At 39.7% G+C, this 15,090-nt stretch overlaps 2 protein-coding genes across 4 annotated transcripts; both read left to right on the forward strand.

Moving 5' to 3' along the window:
• The first annotated feature begins 1,680 nt into the window (after positions 1-1,680).
• On the forward strand, positions 1,681-11,052 carry stx16 (syntaxin 16). Of its 3 annotated transcripts, XM_074631596.1 has the most exons (9): positions 1,891-2,154; positions 5,833-5,844; positions 5,967-6,074; positions 6,277-6,417; positions 6,670-6,832; positions 6,982-7,070; positions 7,854-7,997; positions 8,861-8,941; positions 9,333-11,052. In XM_074631596.1, the coding sequence occupies exons 1-9, from the start codon at positions 2,029-2,031 to the stop codon at positions 9,432-9,434; spliced, it is 966 nt and encodes a 321-aa protein (XP_074487697.1). In that variant the 5' UTR covers positions 1,891-2,028; the 3' UTR covers positions 9,435-11,052. The 3 variants fall into 3 exon arrangements, with proteins under 3 accessions (XP_074487713.1, XP_074487697.1, XP_074487706.1); XM_074631612.1 differs by lacking the exon at positions 5,833-5,844 and having other exon boundaries at positions 1,681-2,109; XM_074631605.1 differs by lacking the exon at positions 5,833-5,844.
• Positions 11,053-12,310: 1,258 nt separating this feature from the next.
• LOC141765572 (EEF1A lysine methyltransferase 3-like) lies at positions 12,311-15,047 on the forward strand. The gene is made up of 3 exons (XM_074631642.1): positions 12,311-12,729; positions 12,821-12,932; positions 14,650-15,047. The coding sequence occupies exons 1-3, from the start codon at positions 12,568-12,570 to the stop codon at positions 15,045-15,047; spliced, it is 672 nt and encodes a 223-aa protein (XP_074487743.1). The 5' UTR covers positions 12,311-12,567.
• The last annotated feature ends 43 nt before the right edge of the window (positions 15,048-15,090 follow it).

A 15,090-nucleotide genomic window follows, 5' to 3' on the forward strand; every position in this document is an offset into this window, starting at 1 on the left:
TGGAGGAGCTGCAGCAGTTATTTCTGCACAAACGTCCACTGTATCACTAGATATTCTCAGAGCTACGAAGTCTTCTGCAGTGTGTAGTGTGCGCGCATGCACGTGAGGTCGAGCGAGCTGAGTGAAGGCAGGCAGGCAGGCAGGCAGAGGAGCAGAGGAGCAGAGTACAGCAGAGACTCCGGCCCTGGAAACCAAAGCTACGGTATCCCCCGCGTCCTCCGACCGCGGCCAACACTGTTTAACAGACGGGCTTCACCAGATATAACTTTGTGGTTTTGGTGCTTCCGTGTAGTTTGTGTTGGAGTCTGAGTCTGAACAGCGTAGCCACACGCGAGCGCGCATGGGACACCAACCCGGACGATTTATATGTGTAGGAAGTTACAAACAGTCCCTTTAAGTGAAGGAAGTACTACTTTGAGCACACAACACTTCCTAATACTAGTGAAATAAAGCTCAAAATGAGTTTTCCCAGCTAATTTCAAGATCTCTTTTTATCTTGAAAGGCCTAAATATTACATCTCAAGTTTTCACTTTGGCAAATTATAAAAAGCGGCCCTTTTTTTCCAGTGAACTGCTGTAGAAGACAGTTTAAAACGGTTGAAAGCTCTGAAAAATGCCAGTAAGTGGACACTGCGCAGGAATTGTTTGGTCAGATTACTGTCTCAAATGTTAAAGGTCCCATATTATGCTCATTTTCAGGTTCATACTTGTATTTTGTGTTTCTACTAGAACATGTTTATATGCTGTAATGTTAAAAAAAAAACTTTATTTTCCTCATACTGTCGGCCTGAATATGCCTGTATTCACCCTCTGTGTGAAACGCTCTGTTTTAGCGCATTTTGACGGAATTGCAACAGAATTGCCTTGCTAGGCAACAGCTTGGGTCCATGTGTACTTCCTTGTGACATCACAAATGGGCAGAAATCCTGACGGCTTGTTTCAAACGCAGAGTTTCTGAATATGGGCTGTGTGCATTTCCCTGTGGATTGAGTGTTTCGATACTTTCACAGTATTTATATAGGACTTAAGCCTGCTTTGTAATAAAAAAAAACACGAAAATCTCACTTTTTTATAATATGGGACCTTTAAGAATGAACTTTCATGCTTATATAAGCTGGACGCTATCCTTGATAACCCTTCCCACCCCATCCATGATGAGCTAGTCAAGATGAGGAGCACCTTCAGCCACAGACTCATCCCCCATCGGCACAACATACACTATACACCCTATATACCACTTTATAGACTGCACATATGTACATATTACATTTATTTATTGTACATACTACATTTATTTATTGACGGACTGCACACACTATGTTCCCCCATTCACTCTGTATCTTTTATATCTCTATTATTGTTTGTATAATTTTTGTATACCTTTACCTCTCCTGTGTTTCACTCTGTTTGCTGATGTTTACTGATGTTTGCTGTTTTGACACCTGAATTTCAATCTGGGGATTAATAAGGTTCATCTTATCTTATCTTATCTTATCTTATCTTATCTTATCTTATCTTAAACAAGTGATAATTTGTAAAAACAACCCTGATAATCACAGTACTTTAACTTTATATTGGCCTGTATTGCAACACACTGTCTCCAGGGCAGCAGGTGGTGATAACCATGGTGATCACCATGGTGATAACGAGCTCCAGTACAGCTGCAGTAAAACGAGTAGTAGAAGAAGAATCGTGTGACGCAGATGTTTACGTTTTCCTACTTCCGTAGCTGCCTCAAAGCGGTATAACGTTACTAATCTAACGTTTAATATCCCACATTTGAGAAGAAACCTCGGTCATGTTTCAGATTTCTATCTTAAGTATTAGAGCCTGACAGATAAGTATTAATAAGGTCGTTTGCTGTCAAATACAGGCGCTGTATCGCGAGTTTTCCTCTTTCATCGCAGGCTAAGCTAAAGTACGCTAAAGCTAGTGTCGGTCAGCTGCGGTGGTTGGACATCATTTAATAAATCATCACCTGATCCGCATTTTAGTTCAGTGTTAACTTAGATATCTAACAAGGCAGTCATGGCCACAAGGCGTCTGACCGATGCCTTCTTGTTAATGCGGAACAATGCGATCCAAAACCGGCAGATATTGGCTGAGCAAGTGAGTACATACGACCCCCGTCTGAGTACACGTAGCAAGGCTGCGGTGAGTGGTCTGCATCGTTTTGACATTTTACTGTGTTACTGTGTGTGTGTTTGCATGTAGACAGGCATTGAGCTGTGGTAGATAGATTAGATACAGGTGTGTGAGTGTGTGTTAGTAGCTGGTAGTCATTCATTTACTCAGGAAGATTTCTACCTCAGGACTGACTGTTTTTATGTGACTCAGTGGGGTGATGTAGGAGGATGGAGAGGGCATATGTTGTAACAGCTAAATGTCTGCAGTAAACAATGGAAATAAAAAAAATAGATCAATATTAGTAAGCATTTCCTCATTTCTAACATAAGACACGTCTGTATGACAAAACTGTATGACAATTAAGAAGCATACATAATACACAGCTTTCAATCTCTACATTCTGAATACACAATATATGGTTTAATAATTTATGTTAGAAAAGGAACCAGTTAAAGGTCCCATATTGTAAAAAAGTGCGATTTTCATGTTTTTTTTTATTACAAAGCTGGCTTAAGTCCGATATAAATACTGTGAACATATCGAAACATTCAATCCACAGAAATACACACAGCCCCGTATTCAGAAAACTGTGCATTTGAAACAAGCTGTCAGGATTTCTGCCCATTGGTGATGTCACGAATATACAATATTTAGACCCTTGACACAATTTTTAACGTAAACATTCTAAATGTGTCCCAGTTTATTCCTGGTTGCAGTGTATGTGAATGACATCAGCTGACAGGAAGTACACATGGACCCAAGCTGTTGCCTAGCAACGCAATTCTGTTGCAATTCTGTCAAAATGCGCTAAAATGGAGTGTTTCACACAGAGGGTAAATACAGGTATATTCAAGCAGACAGCATGAGTAAAATAAAGGTTTTTTTGAACATTACAGCATGTAAACATGTTTTAGTAGAAACACAAAATACAAGTATGAACCTGAAAATGAGCATGATATGGGACCTTTAAAACCAGGGGATATCATTTACTCCACCACAAAGGAGGATTCATGTCAGAAACAGGAACAGCTGTGACAAAGATGGCAACTTATCATGCCAATACCAGTCAGAGATTGCTTGCCATTATGCCTGATTTTGAAAGAACGACAAGTCATAAAATGGTGCAACGTTAGATTGGGTGGGTTTTGAAAGTTAAAGCATGTTTTTTTTAATGTCCACATAGTGTAGTAAAAAGTGTGCTGTGGTCATTTGATTTAGCCTGGATGAAATTGTGCCTGTAAACCTGTAATCCATTGTTCCACTAAAATGTAGCTGGTGTTTTCCTGTATTTATATAAACATGTGTGACACAAACTGAGGTAAGGAAAATCCTGAAAACTACTGCTTGTCATTCAGAAACACTAATAATCCTTGAGTTGGGTTTATCACTACTGGAGCCAGATATGAAAACTAAGAAGGTGAATTTGGTTCATGTTGATCAGTCACATCTGGCCAAATACCCAATGTACATGATAAGGCACAGTGTCGGGGTTGATACAGATCCAGTGGATGGAATTGGTGCAAAAATGTCACATTGTTCTCTGCAAATTATTCACATTAAGTATTTTTTTTTTTTTAAAGGAATGCTTCACCCCTATATGATCATCCTGTCTTTATCTACCTGTGCACTGTCAGCTCCATTGCAGTTTTTTAGTGCTGCAAAGCTTGAGCAGGTTACAGCTCTCCTGTGTTTGCGCTGGAGTTCACCTTACGTCTCCAGTAAAGGAGGCCAGGTGCAGGATACACCGCACAGCAAGCAGGTGTAGGGTGTATGCGACCATTCACGTGCAGTTGTGAACATTTTAACCAGTTAACTGCTCGCTGAGGTAGATTCATTTGTGCCAACTTGTACGCAGAGGCACTGAACACAAAGATATCCCATCAGTTGAGGAGGATTTTTCCCAAAATATGTTGCTGAATTTCAGCTACTGAACAGGCTGACTTCTCCTAACCCTCATCATTTTCTCCTCTGATAAACTTTCTTTTATCTGCTGTTCCTGATGGCTCGGAGAGGCTGACCTTTCACTCACACAAACAAATCAGCACAACCAAACGTACAGAGTGGAGACCTTTTTAAATGGCTGAGGCTCCTGGACGGCCACAGTCTGTTAGTGCATTTCTGTGCATGACACAGTGTAGAGTAGTGTGCTGGGGTTTACCTCAGAGTAGGGAAAACCAATAGTGATGCTGTGGCCTGGTCCTCCAGAGCTGAGAACATCTTGTGAAAAGTGATTCATGCCCGATGGTGCAACTGCTGTGTTCAGCAGATTCACTGCTCATACACTGTCTGTAATTTCTCCTACTGAGAGCAAAACGGGTTACTGATTGTTACTCAGTCAGTCACCTGCATTTTTACTAGAGCTCTCCATCAGTAGGTGATGCAGTTAACATGGACCAGCCCAGCAATTTGGTTATAGCTAGATCTCCCTGGCTCATGAATTGATGTTTCTAAAGCTGTCAGTTCCTGCTTTTTTATCTTCAGCTCTATGTACATACATTATCATTCCATATATTCTTTAATAGAAAAAACCCTTAAGTGTTTTTGCCCAACAGGTCTCCATCATGTTGCTTAGTAGGTCCTTAGCTGTCAGCTAAAAAGTAAATTCTAAAAAGTGTGGTGAAGAATAGTGAAAAATCTCTAAGAACATCTGTAGACAGTCTCCAGCGGGTTTAACACTTACACTGTTCCAACCGCATTGTGTGTCATGTAGATCAAATGGAGATGTAAAATGTTACATGAAAAATAACGTTTATAGTCTAATATCTTACTTGTCTTGCACTGTGTCTGTTCAGTGTATGTTTGGTCCCATTGTCCCTCAGACTTCATCCATATGTCCATCCATGTTGTAAAACTGTGTTGCCAGAGAAGCTGTTGGTACATGAAAATTCTGTCTGAAACTCTGAATTAATTACTTCTTTATTTTTAGAGCAGAGTAAAGACTGAAAAAATATGTAACAGATGTTTTTTTGTTGTCCAGCAGTATGCCACTTTCATTTCATTTTACAGTAGTGCAATTATGATGTGCATACGTATCCGCTGGCTGAATTATATTTGCACTGACTTGAAGGCAATTACTCGACTAAAGCTACTTTGTTTGCATTTAGAAAGACACACATTCAGCTCGCTGAAGCTGTTTTAAAATAACTGACTTTGCCAGAAGGCAGCAGGGCTTCTGCCAGTTCAAACAAGACACATGAGAGACATAATTATTAAACAAGGCACAGTGTCTATTGAAATTTCCTATTACATAATAACTTCACATTCATTTTAAATTGCATTAAAAAAATGTCTCTTTTTATTAAACTCAGCCATCTCAGGTGATCTTGAGGCTCGACCATTTTTTCTCTCTTTATTCTCACTGTTTCTTACATCTAATGATTTGTTTAAAGTGAAATTATTGTTAAACTAGTTTCTGGATAAGTATGATTTATTTTTGCATTTACATTCTAGTTTTACACTTTTGCACTTAAACTTAGGACAAATGATTAGATTTAATTTCAACAGCCAGACCTTATGTACCTCTGCTGTACAGTAATTAATGAATTGATTAATTATTGGTGGGGGAGGGGGGGGTGGATGCAAAAACACTTTTTTGGTATTCAGTGCTGATTTTTCTGGGGCTCACTTTCTGTTACTTCTGTCTTTCTCTCCTTTTCCTTGTTCTCTATTGGATGGGACCAATCTGCTATCTGCCAATCACATTAGGAACTTGATGAGGTACTGTTGTTTCCCTTCGTGGTAGAATATCTTATGACACATAAAATGGTACACCACCACCATCATGTTGAATTATTATATAAACATTTTTAATCAAATTTTTTGTTGTTTGTGTTTTTAAGTTGGCTGATGATCGGATGGCCCTGGTGTCAGGGATTAGTCTGGATCCTGAAGCAGCCATTGGAGTCACCAAGAAACTGCCCCCCAAATGGATAGAGGGGGTTGATGAGGTGAAACAAACACTTGGGACACAAATATAGAGACCTATCTGTAAAAGGCTGACCCATACAAATATTTTAAATAATTTATTTATAAGACCGAAAGCTCACAAATGCATCTGTTTGGAATCCTGTATTCTTAAACTAGTGAAATCTTCTGTATGAGCCCAATAATTTGTGTACACATTTTTAACCATCAAGTGTTTCCTTTCAGATCCAGTATGAAATCACACGGGTTCGGCAGAAGATGAAGGATCTGGCCGTACTTCATGACAAGCATATGAATCGACCCACACTTGATGACAGTAGTGAGGAAGAGCATGCCATAGAAATCACTACTCAGGAGATTACACAGGTACAGTCATTTACCAGTTTAGTTAATAGATATAATGATTATTTTTATAGATAAAAACATTTTAAACAAACACCTTTTAATGGGCAGATGTTTTTACTTCAGCACAAACTCATGAGAGCATGATAGAGCCTGATACAGCTGAATGTTTGAGGGAGTTGACATGAACACTTTTGACAATATTTCATGTTGAAGAGTTTGAAATGAAACATGGAGGTTGTTTCTGCTTGCTCACTAATTTTGTGCTCATTGCAGATGTTTCATCGATGCCAGCGAGCCGTGACGGGTCTGCAGTCTCGTTGTGGCCACTGTACCGAGCAGGAGGAGAGGCTATTGAGAAACGTGGTCTCGTCGCTGGCGCAGAGCCTGCAGGAGCTGTCCACCAATTTCAGGCACACACAGTCCGGCTACCTAAAACGTAAGGACTGCAGTAAAGCTGCGATTGGTCTCATTCTTCACTGTTGCTTCTCACATATTTGTAACCATTACCAAGGTTACATCTCTTTTATCTTCAAGTTGTTTGTTTTTCATGCCATCTAAGCATCACATCATTGGTTTATATCACAGGTATGAAGAATCGTGAGGAGAGATCAAAGCACTTTTTCGACTCTGGACCGTTAATGGAAGAGGATGAAGATTTAGCTGTATATGACAAGGTGACCGGCTTTTTGAAATCCATCACCATTTTCATTGGCTCAGGCACCCTGTATACAATACAATAAAAGATACTTCATAAGCATATAAGCACGAGTTCTGATGAGACAAGAAAAACAGACATCCATTACATTTCAGGATGCACACTCACATAATGTTGCAGGTTCCACTGTAATTTAAATTTGTAGCATTTTTCACATCAGTTTTTGTCACTTTTTATTAATCCCCACTAGAAGACAGGAAACGGCATAATAAAGTTTGTCTGGTGAAATAAAACAGTAAAAAAAATATCTCTACTGTCACAAAGCAGTGAAACTGGGCAAAAAAAAGAAGAAATTCACTGATGAATTTTTCCAACTATAATTAAGCTGTTTTAAAATATATTTGTAATGCTATTAAAGCATTGACTTATTCATGAGATTCCTAAGATGATTTTTAAAACTTAAAACACATTGGCATGGTATTATCATCATTATTTAGTTTAGTTTAGTAGTTTGAAATCAGTCCTAAACATGATGCTAAGATGGTTTAAACCTGTGCCCAACTTGTTGTCTTTTTATCTTTGCTATCAGACTGTATGCTAAAATCTACTGAGTGGCATAATGAATTAAATGCAGCATTACTACTGTATTGTTTTTCTTTCAATTTTGACATCAAATGAAAATTGATCTGACATTTGGTTTGGAGTAGTGTCAGCTGAGGCTGTGGCTACATGTGTTGTTGCATGTGGAGCAATAAATGTGTTACTGTAAAATCACCTACTTTTATTATTTCTTTGGTTTCAGGGGTTCACAGACGACCAGCTGATGCTGGTTGAACAGAACACAGTTATGGTGGAAGAACGAGAGAGGGAGATCCGACAGATAGTTCAGTCCATTTCCGATCTGAATGAGATTTTCCGGGACTTGGCTGGAATGGTGGTGGAACAGGTATTTCAAGCAGTCCTGACACGGTTACACACTACTAATAATTGTGGCAAGCGTCCAATCACTGAGCTAACAAAGAAAAACTTGCCTGTCCTCCACGTACAAGGGTGTGGTTCTCAGTGTGTTTCCCTATAAAGCATCCTGTGCAGTATGGAATTTGATTTTAGTCATTTCCAGGTCTGAATAAGTATGGAAAAAAGAGTGTTTTCCATGGCGTTTGGAACAGCCAGTTCAGAGAAAATGTTTACCACTGTGTGAGAGAGCGCGTGCCAGAGCGAGCTCGTTGTCGTCAAGAAGTAGGCTATGGCGTGAGAATTGAACACACACTCCCTACGCAGAGCTGCCTCTACGCCTTATAGCCTGCAAAACAGCTCTGTCCCAAGTGCAAGATGTTTGACAGTGAAACCTTGTCCAACTTTCTGCGTAGGACTGTGGACTGAACGGCCACAGTGGGAAAATGCAAGTTTTTCGAGGGCTGGCTTGACAATCCTAAATACAAAGCCTGGTTGGTTAACAATTCCAAATGGGGAAAGAAATCTGGATGCAAACTTTGTGTAAAATGGTTTCAACATCTTCACCATGGGGTGGCGCCGATTGTAAGCCATATGCAAGAGCAAAAGCACTGTAGTCTTGTCACAGCATCCTCTGTACAAAGTCAAATATGGTCTGAAAAATCTGGAAAAGTAGGGAATTGTGAAATGGAAAATGTGTAGGAACCCTGATTTGATATTTTGTATTGGGTATCAACAAAGCTTGAATAAGAGATATTTAAGTCAGTGCTACACTAGACACTACTAACATACAACATTACCTTTGTTTAAAGTAAAGAATCTACAACTAAAATGATTTATCCCTTCTCCCTCTAGGGCACCGTTCTTGACAGAATTGACTTCAATGTGGAGCAGTCTTGTGTGAAAACAGAAGATGGACTGAAACAGTTACAAAAGGTAAACGCAAAATGCTCTCGTCTTCATACACGTTGAGACTTCTTTTGGCCGAGTGACTGTCAAATTTATTTATTTTTTATCACAAATTTACATTTCAGACTGCTGATAATTCAAGATTTATTTCCTGTGTTCTTTTTTTGCTTGGAAGCTAATAATAAATGTTAACCACAAGGGAAAACAAAAAGGCAACTTTCAGCAGGCTAAAGACACAATTGTGATAGAATTTACCATATCTATTACAGACAGGATCCACTAATCTTTACAGTTTTAAAATCTGTTTAAACTCAATTTGTTGCATGATGATGATAAGACTGAATGGTTAACCTTTATTCATTAAATTGAAAGCAAGTGAAATACATTGTTTGACATTTTTTTCCTTTTTTCTTTGCAGGCGGAACAGTATCAGAAGAAAAACAGAAAGATGCTGGTCATTTTGATCCTCTTTGTCGTAGTCCTCGTTCTAATTATTATTCTTTTTGGAACAAAGTTTTAATCATGCATTCCTCTGGCTTTTGTTTTCTGTGTGGGTGTTTGTTGTGCATCTGTGTGGACTTGGACTCTGTCTCGGTTCTACTTAAAACAAAGCTGACTGCCTTTCATACCCACCAGAAAACGTCAAGAAGAATTCCTCGTCCCTTTGCAGGAGCACTTTGGGCTGTGTGGAGATGTCTTGTGGTTGATTTTAATGAAAGAAACAATCAACAATCTGTCTGAGCCGTTGCTATTTTATCAAGTGACTTGCACCTAAATCACCAAGTGACAAGACGTTTTGTCGAACCCGACTATGTTGACATGTGTCTTAACAAAAGAAAAACACGTTGTGGTGTGTAAAAAATGGACTACCAATGTGTAAATGCTAAAGCAGAGTGTATTCTGCTTGAATCTCAAAGCACGAATTGTGACGTTTGTTTGTTTGTTGTGTGACGATGCATCATTTCTGTCCAGTATCATCGCAAACATTTAGTTTCTGGGAGGAAGATGTGACAAGAACGAATGATTGTGAAAGAGAAATGTGCAGTAGATCATTTCACTGCAAATTCATTTTCATTCCGACATTACACAATATGTCCCGGCTCAGTATTTTACCTTGAAAGACTACAAGAAAATGTTTTGTATTAGGACAGTACCAAATATGGTTAGAATAGTCATCCAGTACCAAATATATTCCTTTGGTTTAAGGACCACCTGTTTTATTATCCCTTTACTCCACAATTTAAAAATAATACTGAGATCCTTGTTCCTCCATTGTTGGCGTGAGGAGGATGTAGACAGCCATGAGCTTCCTCCAATTCATCCTGTAATTTTAAAATCACGTCTGTGTCACACCTGCTGCACTTGTCATGAAATGCTCCTTTCAAAACACTTAACAGTTTATGTTTTTAATGGTCCTTGCTTAAAGTGCTACCTTTTTTAAACTCTTGCAGTTTGCACATATTGAGGCCCGAGGGTGGTTGTGTTATGGATGTAATACTACTGTCATCTGTATGATGAAAAGAATTATTTATTTTTTAATAACTTCAAATAATCAAGAGGTTCAGAGGTGTTCTGTCTCAGGCAGAATTACTGTATATTGAGTCAAATGTATCTGTAGTCTAAACCCAACAGTTATTGTCCACTCTGAGAAAACTGTGATATAGTCCAACACAAGCAGACGTATGAAGACAGCATTATTATTTTTTCTTTTCTTTTCTTTTCTTTTCAGATTGGACACATTAAACATTTTAGTTGGCTGTGTTGGAATTTCTTTAACTGTTCTTGTGTCCTATAAAGACTGACAAGCGGAAATGAAGAGCTTTATTCAACATATCTGTACTCGGCTCCACACTTTATACACCTGTTAAATCATCTTTGTCATTGATGTGAAGTTATGTGTGAAAAATGTCTTAGTGGTACTCTACTAAAGTTTTGTTTTCCAAACAAAACGGATGAGGAGACAGCAACTTTTTTTCTTTCTTTTTAAATAAACCTGGAACATGATGGTGTTTTGTGGGTTTTGAATTGCAGCATTGATGCAGAGATACAGCTGAAACAATTGACAATAAATTATATTAACTATTTTGCTAATTGATTATGTAAATCACTTTTTAAACAAAAAAAGAGATAAAGAAAAAGCATGCCTCACATTTTATGGTTTCTGCTTCTCAAATGTGAGGATTTGCTGCTCGACTTTGTTTTATAGCATCGTAAATTAAAATTTATTGTTCGGTTTTTGACTGTTGGTTTGGACAAAATAAGCAATTTGCAGATGTCCCCCTTGGACTATTGTGATTTGCATTTTTACTATTTTCATTACTATTTTTAAACACCAAATGATAAATCAAGAAAACAATTGGCAGACACTGAAAATGCTGGCTATGAGAATAAAGATAGAACCAAATTTCTTTACGATGCAAAAAAACCCCCGAGGTGTGTTACTGTTGCTTTGAAGATTGGAGGCACCTGAAGTCATAGTAATAGTATCGCCTAACTACCTAAATCTCAGGGTTAATGGTGGTTATGTAGTTTTTGCCTTGAAATTACATCAATAGTGTTAAAATAAAAGTATACAATGTAATCACAGCATTATATATTTCTCTCCTCCATAATATTTTAAGGTTAGGGGACATATTCAAGACTGCACTGCACTGTTAAAGCTGAAGTAGCCGAGATTGGAGCAAATATGATTTTTAAAAAAAGTTTTTATAAAATGGTCGCTATATGGTGACAGTAGTACATGAAACAGGTAACCTGACAAAAATCATGTGCCTCTGTGTCCTCCGGTGCTCCTAACGGCATCGGCAAGATTTCACAGACCGGAGGAAAACAAGCAGTAAGAGCTGATATAAGGTCAGCTGTCCAGCTGCCGTCTCTGAGAGCCGGCTGTCAATCACTCGCGAACTCCGACCAAACGGTCAAACTATGTAGCGCTGATCAAATATGAATCAATACTCTGTTACTGTAATGCCTATTTCTCCCCTCAAATGTTTTCAGAATTATCTTGTAGTGTACAGTTTAGCTGTTAAATGAAAAAAGTTTGTGGCGCCGCCGCCATTGTGAAATCTGTTGAAGGAACGCCAAGTTCCAGTCACATGACCGGAGCACAGCCAATAGGAACGCTCTCTCTCTGAAATGACCTGTGTTTGGTCAAAGTCTCCCGTCACGGGCTAGATATTTTAAAGCCTGAAAACAGAGCCATGATGAGATGCAGAAGTCTGGTTTTCTCTCAGAACACTTGAATTACAATATGCTGAAAGATTATTATGGATTTTTTGCCCAATGATGCCAAAAAAATATACTGCCTACTGCAGGTTTAACTTGTATCGTGCATTTTGCCTCTCATTGATTGGTCCTCTAACCCGGAAGTTACGTGTGTTTGTGTTTACATTTCAAATTAAAAGCCTCGTACAACTGCATTGACGAACTAAACACCAACTTTCAATTAATATAGAAATTATACATTCTGATACCAAACATGTATGGGCAGTATAATGCACAACCCCACCTCTCTCTCTCTCTCTCTCTCTCTGAAACTACAGGCTAAAATTAGCTGAAACACAACCCCATCTCCAGCTGTTAACGCTTGTTAGCTAACGTATATGCTCGTTTACAGCTGACTGTCAATGTGAACCAGTTTTTCTTTATCAACCATGATTTGTTCAGGAGATGAAGACGACCCGTTCCCCGTTGACGACGGTCTGTTTGCGGACACATTCTCTCAAGACACCGTGTACTCTCTAGCCGGCCAGCAGCTGAAGATCCGCCAGCTGTTCGGGGCTAACCTCGGCGTGGCTGCTCCGGTCTGGGAGGCTGTACGAGTTTATGTTGTCGTTATGTAAATATATACTTGTTAAATCAGTGTCAGCTTTGTCTAACGATTAGGGTGTGTATTTGTGTACTCAGGCGTTACAGCTGTGTTGTTACTTGGAGGATCAGTCGGTGGAGTTGAGAGGAAGGAGCATCATAGAGCTGGGAGCAGGGACTGGTGTGGTCGGGATCCTGGCTGCACGACTCGGTATGATGATGTTGTTCACTTTAATGTTGTAATGTTGTAATGTTGTTGTTATTTTCTTATGTCGGACTCTTTGCTTGTCCATTGAAGAGTCCCTTTTTATTTGTCTCAACCACACTTCCGGTCTACAGATGTGAAATTCACAGTGGCTTCCACCAGAGGCGCTGCTAACCTGCTGCAGCTGCCACAGCAGGTGTTGCTCTTTTAGTGTCTGTGTTGAGCACTTACACTGTCCAGTAGTGGAAGAAGTACTCAGATACTTAAAGGGACTGTTTGTAAGAATCAGAAATGCTTGTTAACAGCGACACCTGTGGCCGTTAAGTCAACGTAAGTCTTTGTCTTGGAGAAAAATGGATTTACCTCCGATACATGTCTGGGTGAGGGAGATGGCATCTTGTGTTGTACTGGAGAGACTTACGTACATAACCAGAGGAAAAGCAGCAGAATTTGAAAATATTTGGAAACCTTTGTTGGAGTTTCCTGGACGTCAGGGGGCACAGTCAAATTGAAACTGCAGTGTGTTGTTGAGTGCTGTTGTTGAAATTGTTGTTGTTGTTGTTGTTGTTGTTTTTTCTCTTCTTTGAGGTATTTATTTATTTTGTCTTATCTTTTATTTTCTTTGTTTTCTTTGTTGGTGAAACATATGAAATGTCATGTCTCTCTTTCTTTGAAATTCTGACTAAACATTTCATTGTATAATTTAATTATTAATATTGTTTGTCTGTCTGTATGTGTATATATGTATATATGTATATATGTCTATATGTAAATTCAATAAAAATATTGTTGAAAAAAAAAAAAAAAAAAGTCAACGGAAGTCAGCGTCCTGTTGCCCGCTCTTGCTCGCTCTAAATAGACATGAACGAGCATCGCTCAAAACAGTGAGGCGACACACGTCAGCTAAAACCACAATATCACTCCATAGTTCAGCTGCTTGGCAGTAATGTTAGCTGACCAGACGGAGGTCTCTCCATGAATCACTGCTGATGCTAGTGTTGGCTTTTCCTGTTTCAGCCTCCGGGGCTGAAGCAGGAAGAGAAACGTTATCGTCTCCCGACTGCGCCCGCAGGGATACACCGACACCCGGTCGGAGACGATAACGTTTCTCGCTGCGGAGCCCCGTCACTTCACAAGACACGGGAAACCTCTGTTGGTCTGGAGGAGCTGCAGCAGTTATTTCTGCACAAACGTTCACTGTACATTCACTAGATATTCTCAGAGCTAAACTAACTCTTCTGCAGTGTATAGTGAGCATGCATGCACTTGAGGTGGAGCAAGACAGCGACAACGCGTGCGGTGTGTGAGTGAAGGCAAGCAGGCAGAGGAGCAGAGACTCCGGCCACACGCTAGCACGCATGGGATCCCGACCCGGTAGATTTATACGTGTAAAAAGTTACAAACAGTCCCTTTAAGTTGAGTAAATGTACTTAGTTATATTTCACCACTACCACTGTCACTTATTCGGCATTGTCAAACATCCTGATAACTTTTATATATTTACAGTACCTGAATGTGTTATATGTGGTGCATCCATCTGTAAATAATGTGTAAAACATCTTCAGTTGAGAGTAGGGATGCACCGATATCGGATATCAGGCCAATACTGAGTCAGATAGCTGGATTGGGTATCGCTATTGGGACTGAAAAAGTCAGATTGATGTATCCCTAGTTGAGAGTTTCATCAACAACTCATCGGAATCAAATTTTCATATCTTTCCAGGTGCGGTCGTGACCCTCACAGACCTTCCTTTGGCTCTCCCACAACTTCAGGCCAACGTTACTGCTAACATGCCACCCAGTGGTTGGCCTACCACCCTCCCCACCGTCCTCCCTCTGTCCTGGGGAGAGGACCACATGAATTTCCCCTCTGACTGGGATCTGGTGCTCTGTGCAGATATCATTTACCTCCCAGAGACGTACCCACTGCTAGTGGAGACACTAGCTCATTTGTGCAAGAACGGAGCCGTGGCATATCTGTCATCCAAAATGCGAAAAGAGCACGAGACTCCAGGTTTCTATGAAGAATGTCTGCCGAGCAGATTTAATGTGGAGCTTGTGCACCGTGATGACAATCAGAACATTAATATCTACAGGGCATCTCTGAGGAAAGACAAGTGACAGCAGGGACAACCTGCTACAGGCCTGGTACTTGGATTAGTTA

Source organism: Sebastes fasciatus, chromosome 1, assembly GCF_043250625.1.
Source record: "Sebastes fasciatus isolate fSebFas1 chromosome 1, fSebFas1.pri, whole genome shotgun sequence".
Lineage (NCBI taxonomy): Eukaryota > Metazoa > Chordata > Actinopteri > Perciformes > Sebastidae > Sebastes > Sebastes fasciatus.